The sequence below is a fragment of the Gymnoscopelus microlampas genome (genome assembly GCF_963454915.1).
Source record: "Gymnoscopelus microlampas genome assembly, chromosome: 9".
NCBI classification, from domain to species: domain Eukaryota; kingdom Metazoa; phylum Chordata; class Actinopteri; order Myctophiformes; family Myctophidae; genus Gymnoscopelus; species Gymnoscopelus microlampas.
Genome location: NC_139946.1, coordinates 49,863,444 through 49,870,943, shown reverse-complemented (window position 1 = coordinate 49,870,943; position 7,500 = coordinate 49,863,444). Strand labels below are relative to the sequence as shown.

Genomic DNA, 7,500 nt, shown 5'->3' with positions numbered 1-7,500 from the left:
TGCTTTTTTTTTTTTTTTTAGGACCTTCTCAAGTCTTCCATTTCAGAGCCTAACTCACCAGAGTTGCTACATCATGTCTTTGTCTCCCTCGGACTGGTGAGTCTCAGTGATTTCCTTTTGTATAGTAGTCTGCTCGTCCGTGTCTCTCTCTGTCTGTCTGTGTGTCTGTCTGTCCGTCACTTCTGCCTAATTTATACTTCATTGTACGACAGACACTGTCATGCGACTCTGTCGTGTTCAGTGTCATGTTCTCTTCTGCACTGTAATTGTATCTATTCATTTTTCCTTCTTCTTTTGTTTTATGCAGGCTAATAATTATAATTTTATAATTGTGTTTCCTTTGCTTGATGTTCTGTGTAAAGCACATTGAATTGCCTTGTTGTTGAAATGTGCTATACAAATACAATTGCCTTGCCTTGCCTCACGACTCTATAAAGCTCTGCCATCCCATTCACAGTTGGTGAAAACGACACGTGGACCAGAGTGGGGGGCAATGGTGGTTAGCCCGGCTCTGACTGAGGGTGCCGTATCCCTGCTTCAGGAGCATTTGACCGAAGAAGAAAAGGAACTCTGGACGTCCCTAGGGCCCAACTGGACTGAACATTGGTGTGTGTGTGTGTGTGTGTGTGTGTGTGTGCGCGCGTGCATGCGTGCGTGCGTGCGTGCGTGCAAAACATCTAACTTTGATTAAGCTATAAGGTCGTACGGAAAAGTATATATTGATCATAAGACTGACAGTAGGGCTGGGCTTTATGACTAATCACGATTATTTCTAACTTTTGCCTTGATTACGATTAATGCAACAATTGCATTTTTTTTTATTGTAAGGGTTAGTAGATCTACAAGATCTAAAAGATAGGATTGGTTATTTTTGCTATTTTCTTTCACACCGCCAATGTACAACAAGTGTAATAGGGCCTACAGGGTTAAGTGGTTAATCAGACAAATATATTTAGTTCTTTATTTAAAAAATAAATAAATCTAGAATTATAATCTTTTCCTGTCTATTCTGGTTAATTGCCCAGAGTACCTGAGAGTATCATTTGAGTGGAGGGTTAAGGTTGGTGATTTCTCAATGCATCACTTCTGCTCCGTTTTGCCAGCTCCCAGCTCAGTGTGTGTGTTCCTCCATACACACCCGTGTTCCTGGATGGGTGGCAGCCGCAGAATGCCGTCCATCAACACTACTTTTGCAGAAATTACCATGTGGCCAGGAACAGCAGTGAACTTTCAGTGCTGCAAGGAGAAACCCTGGAGGTATAGATCTCACTCATAGCATTAGCTATCAATACTTTTTTCCTTTTTTACACATAGTGAACTTTAATAAAACATAAGGTTAAATAAAAAAAAAATCCCGTTTATTCTTTTGACAGGTAATGGAGTCATCAAAGCACTGGTGGGAATGTCGGAATCGTTTTGGCCAGACAGGCTTTGTTCCCCATGATATCCTGGAACCTGCTCTCAATAATGATGAAAGACACAGCCCGGTGGTGCGCAGAGAGTCCCCCCTCTCACACACACACACGCGCGCGCGCACGCACGCGCACACACGAACACGAACACACACACACACACACACACACACACACACACACACACACACACACACACACACACACACACACACACACACACACACACACACACACACACACACACACACACACTAAAATGTTTTTAAAAATCTGTGTTAATTTAACCAACATGTAATGTCCAATTGTACAGTCTGGAGTTATGGATCAATTAACAGTGAGGAATTAACTGTGTACAATATAATACAGTTACTAGATGTTTTATTATTATTACAAAACATTAACCACTTCAGCCCTATACACATTTCGGCCATTTGAAAATAGCTGATCTACAAGCTCACAATGTGATGCATTGTGAGCTTGTAGATATGCTATTTTCAAAATATTTGTATACATTTTATACATTTGAAAACTTAATAACAATAATGAGTACTTTCTAATTTTGGTACTTTAAGTACATTTTGCATATATACATTGCAGTATTGATACTTTTACTTAAGTAAAAATGTGAGTAGGCTACTTTTTCCACTACTGGTTTTTGACACAGACATTCTAAAATGTCGTCTGTTTCCTGTCTTTCCCCTACAGAAGGACAACAGTCCTTCTACAGCACATCCTCCAACACTGCAGGGAGAAGGAGATCGAGGTAAACCCTTTTACGTCTAACATTCTTAATGCTGCAGTTGTTCCTCAACCCTTTTCATTTGAAGGATCCCCAGTTTGATCCCGATGTCACACAGTTTGTTTAATATCTGGGACCCCGATCTACACCTCAGTGTGCATTTTAAATGTTCTAAATCAGTGGCTCTCAACCTATGGGTTAGGGACCCCCAGGGGAGTCCCCACATGATTTTGGGGGGGTCCCCAGATGATAGTGAAGTGACAATTTAAGGACTTTTAAGGCCTTTTAATTCCTGAAAAAAAAGAAGAAGAAAAATAAAAAATAAAGTAATCTTCAAACTATACTATAAGAACTGGTCAAACATTGGCCAAATTGTCAAATAATATTTAGAAGAAAAATAGCCGATCAGCTAGTTTCACAATATTTATCTGTAGAACTGAGTCAAACAAAATGTGATGCCTCAACTCCTACAATTCCAAGTGCTCAGGGTGGGGGCGGGGGTTTATTTTGGGGGGGTCACGGCCTGAAAAGGTTCAGAACCATTGTCCTAAATTGTTGCCTACTGGTACCATGTTTCTTTTTGTGAACAGTCCTCATGAATGATGATCCTCTGGTCATACCGCGTACATCGGACACGTCTGCCCCGTTGGACCACCACTCCCCCCCTGCCGAGCTGGGTCTACAGTCAGATCATGGTACAGGAGGCCCTATGTGAGGTAATGATTCATGGCATAATTAATGGCATAATTACCCTGATATCATTCTATGGTGCAGATAAAATGCTATGGGTCGGTGGTTCTAATCACGCAGGCAGTGGCTGATATTCTCAATATAGTCTTGCTCTGTGAGACATACAGTACATATTGTACTTGGGGTGTGTTTGTAAACTGCAGTGCAATGTAGGGTCATCATTATTTCGCTGAATGTTGGATTTGGTTTGCAATGAAGAGCACAGGATATTACTACAAATCAGCGTGAACTGAAAATTGTGTGTGCCTGGGTGGTGTAAAGCGTTGGTTCTTAAAGTGAGGTCTGGGGACCCCCAGGGGTCATTGGGGGTTCCAGGGGTCCCCAGCAATCTACAAGCTCTCATCAGGTGGCATTGTGACGCGTTGTGAGCTTGTGCAACTCTATGGCATTGACCATATTCATGACCACATTGGTCATTTTGCTCTTACTTAATGCACTTGAGTATTAAAGGTAGGGTCAGTGATATTTTTGGGTATTTGTTTTTGTTTTTGTTAAAAAGGTTAAAGTAATATATTCTGATAGTAATCATTGCTACAGAGCGTTTGTTCGGTCACAGGGGTCTCTCCAGCTCGTTAGTAAACAGAATAGTACATTTTCAGGTAGGTGACAACATTTAAGCCAATCAGGAGAGAGCTCTGAAAATGCATTTTCTGTTTAATAAAGCGCTGGAGAGACATGGGAGACTCCTTTTACTGAACAAACACTCTATAGCAATGAGTACTATCAGAATATAGAGCTATTTAACCCTTATTTTAACCAAAGTAAATCACTTACCGTACCTTTAAGTAAGAAATTCACAGTACCATAAATCCAACCATGTGGATCACATTCAGCTCCATTATCCTGTCCTTGTCTTTTTGCAGCACAAAGTCACAGAACTGGGAGCGGTGATGGAGAAGCAAAAACTGAAGGTGGACGTGAAGTGACAGGATGGAACGCTGTGACACACCAACAATATCACCCAGCCACCATGCTGTGACTGTCACGGTCCGCTCCTCGGGCCTTGTACTTTGACTGTATTTCTCAGCCCTTGGACCTTTTCTGCCCTTTTAAGGTCACGGACTTATTAGGACTATTCTGTTGTATCGTTCCTATTGTGTTCTGTTACTCTGCTGTTGCCTTTGCTCTGCTTTTGTGTTCCTTTATTTTGTAGTATTGTTTCCTGTTCTGCTTAGTTGTTACCTGTCTTGTCTCACCTCCCGTATGATTAGTCATGTTCTCCTCCTGTGTCCTCTTAGTCCCTCAGCCTATCCCAGTGTTGATTGTCTGTTGAGTTCACCTGTGTCTTATTATTTCCCTGTCTATTTAAACCCTGTGTTTGCCCTATGTCCTTGTTTGTTCATTGTCTAATGTTACATGTACTGTAGAATGTCTTGGTTTCAGTTCCTTCTAGTCTGTATTCCCACCTTTTGAGTTAATAAACCCTTTAAACCGACCGGTTCAGCCTCTGTCTCTCCTGCACTTGGGTCCTACATTCTGCCCTGACTCAGACCGTGACATCATCAATGTCACCGTCCCACCAGGTGGAATGCTGTGACATCAACAATATCACTGACCCCCAGACCCACCAGGGCGCAGCTGTGCTATTATCAGTGGTGGAAAAAGTACTCACATTTTGTAAAAGTATCAATACTGCAATGTAGAAATACTCTGTATCTGAAAATACAGTATTGGTATCAAAATGTACTGACAGTACCAAAAGTAGAGAGTACTCATTATGCAGAATATCCCATATTTCACAAGTTTTCAACTGTTTAAAACTGAAAGTGTAAAAATCTTTTGAAAATAGCATCTACAAGCTCACACCACCCACTTGGGGTCGCGGGAAGGTGACTGGTGGGGTCGAACATCGACAACTGAAAAAAGAAAAATGTATCTTTCCCAAATAAGTCTATTTGTTTTCAAAAACAATAACATGTGAATGCATTTTCTGTCTCTTTTTTTTAATTATTATTACGTTTCTGGCAATAGATAAAAGTCATATACTTTTTACAAGTACAACTGTGTACAGAAACACTTTCAAGTCCATGAATGCTTATTTTTTTGGATAGGCTTCATTTCAACATTGAAATTGCTCATTAAAACAAGGTGGGGTTGCCAAAAAATTGCCACCAAAAATGGGATCCTGGTATGAAAAAGTTTGAGAATCCTTAACCGAATGGGTAGCTGTTTGCGCATGTTTCAACCAGCAGAGGGCACAAGAAGACATTGAACAGAAATCAAGCTGACTCTCTTTATATGTCACCAGCAGGCAGATTTATGGGAAATAGAGTTGCTTCCACACTTCTCAGCAGAAACCACTATTTTGATTGATTCAATATGTTATTAACATTTTGCAATTTGTACAGAGGTAAGGTTTACAATGATTGTTAAAGGATAACACAAAAAGCCCTATTTCAATTCAATTCAATTTTATTAAAGTGTCAAATGACAACAAGTTGTCTCAAGACACTTTACATGTAGAGAAGAGACCCGACAATCCCACCCTGAACAAGCAATTTGTGCGACAGTGGCAACGAAAAACTCCCTCTTAACTGGAAGAAACGTCAGGCAGACCCTAGGTTCTAGGGTGGCGGCCTTCTGCCTCGACCGTGTCGGGGGGGAGAGAGAGAGAGAGAGAGAGAGAGAGAGAGAGAGAGAGAGAGAGAGAGAGAGACAGAGAGGGGAGACAGAAAGAGATACAGAGACAGAGGAGAGACAGAAAGAGATACAGTGCAGGTAGTAACAGTAACAATAGTAGCACATATACTAGTGTAAGATATATATGATAGTATAATATAGTACAGCAATAATGTGTATGTAGTATATAATGGTATAATATAAGAATGTTAAGATAATATACAGTATATATAGTATAGTGGTATTGTGTAGTGTAGTAGAAATCCACGGTCGTGCTCCATGGAGAGGCCCGGTCCGCAGTCACAGTCTTGAGCCACAGCTGGGGGTCCGTAGTGACAGTCCATGGACCTGCGACGTGGGAAATAAAAGAAACTCCGGGGAGCGGGTCCCCGGTTGTAGAATTAGTGGCAGGCCTTACTAGAGCGTGAATCCGTACAGGGTTAATTACGATTGTACCATTGTACCAATGGGACACAAACCCACACAACCAAAGGGAGGACGAGAAGATTGAGGACGAGAGGAGAAGGGGGGGGGGGGGGGGGGGGGGCAGGGGAGGGGAGAGAGGATAACTATATGGTGACTGAGTCTATACACTTCGGCTATAGGCTTTATCATAGAGAAAGGTTTTTAGTCTAGTCTTAAATATACAGAGTGTGTCTGCTTCGCGGACTGAGAGCCCTATAGGGGCTTGTTTCCATTGTGGTGGGGGCGAGTGTGTTTTGGGGCGAGCATTCACAGTGATTACGCACTGTGGGTTCCAGTTTGACTGTTAAACATTTAGGAAGTTTGCAAAGGAATGGGACATGTTTTTGTGACACAATCACAAACATAATAAATATGGAATGAGACTTTAAACATGCAATGACATCACCCAGACACAGCATTCTACAGTGGAGACACACACACACACACACACACACACACACACACACACACACACACACACACACACACACACAGAGGACATGCGTCATGTCACACGCATGGGGTGGACCTAGAAAGGACTTGATTCTGTGTTACAAGGTTTATTTGCAAAGGGACTATTACTGTTACTATCATTTCTGTATATGCTACATGTGTAAAAAAGAATGCATTTTCACCATATTCATCTTTGGTATGAATGTTTCTTCTTCTTCCCTCATGTACATACATGCTGCACGGATGGGTATGCTATGTGTACATATGCAGATACCTTTTGATACTTTCTCTTTTTTTCCCTTGCTCCCCCGTACTTTCTCTTTCTGGAAACAGCAACAACAACAATTTTCATTAGAATTATTCCAGACAGACGTCAGAGTGACGTAAGACAAAGTGGAAGTGGTTTAATATCCGTACGTATATGATCTGTTATTGTGACATGGTCTGTCTGATCTGTTTGTCTCTTTATTTGTCACAGTCGATTTGTACAAAGGCATACTGAATGGTACAGTCCGTAAATACAGATACGATCGCAGTGGATCGACCTCACACACTCTCCTTGGCAGTAGAGCTCTAGTAGCTACACACATACAGGAGTAGGTCATACACACACATTGCACGGCACGCACAGACACAACAGAACACACCTGCTGCTGTGTAGGTTGTTCATGCAAACAACTTGTAGGACCCTTCAATGGCAATACGACAGGTGGATTTAATCACCATATTCATCCTCAGTAAGTGACTATTTTATCCCTTCCATTTTTTTGATATTTATGAAGGAATAAATCATGTAGCTAAAGTAGAGGCTAACGCGATTTTAGAGTGTGTTTTTTTTTAAGTCAGTGATTTTAATCGAGTAGCCCACAGATGGCCGCAATTGATTTTGGAAAAAAAGGTAGGCTGTATATTTTGTTGGACATTGTTTTGTTGAGTCTTGGAACCCCGGGTATGGATCACACGACGGTTGTCTGTCTGTCGGCCGTCATCATGGATGAACTTTGACCTGGTGTTTGCACTTTTTCCCTTTTTATCCCGTACATCTATATACACGTTCAA

At 41.5% G+C, this 7,500-nt stretch overlaps 2 protein-coding genes across 3 annotated transcripts in view; both read left to right on the top strand.

The window, feature by feature from the left end:
* LOC311051625 (epidermal growth factor receptor kinase substrate 8-like protein 1) overlaps positions 1 to 4,287 on the top strand; it is a gene marked incomplete at its 5' end in the record, with an annotated part of 8,214 nt that extends 3,927 nt beyond the window's left edge. The window contains 7 exons of the mRNA XM_084066205.1: positions 22 to 96; positions 458 to 606; positions 1,104 to 1,257; positions 1,374 to 1,490; positions 2,121 to 2,178; positions 2,745 to 2,870; positions 3,768 to 4,287. Of these exons, the coding sequence (XP_083922331.1) occupies positions 22 to 96; positions 458 to 606; positions 1,104 to 1,257; positions 1,374 to 1,490; positions 2,121 to 2,178; positions 2,745 to 2,869 (678 nt within the window). The 3' untranslated portion in view covers position 2,870; positions 3,768 to 4,287. The remainder of the gene's footprint in view (positions 1 to 21; positions 97 to 457; positions 607 to 1,103; positions 1,258 to 1,373; positions 1,491 to 2,120; positions 2,179 to 2,744; positions 2,871 to 3,767) is intronic.
* Positions 4,288 to 7,045: 2,758 nt separating this feature from the next.
* Positions 7,046 to 7,500, top strand: part of LOC311051813 (uncharacterized protein) — a 4,784-nt gene continuing 4,329 nt past the window's right edge. For both annotated transcript variants that reach the window (XM_084066465.1, XM_084066464.1), the window contains exon 1: positions 7,046 to 7,178. In XM_084066465.1, coding sequence (XP_083922591.1) covers positions 7,136 to 7,178 — 43 coding nt within the window. In that variant the 5' untranslated portion in view covers positions 7,046 to 7,135. The remainder of the gene's footprint in view (positions 7,179 to 7,500) is intronic.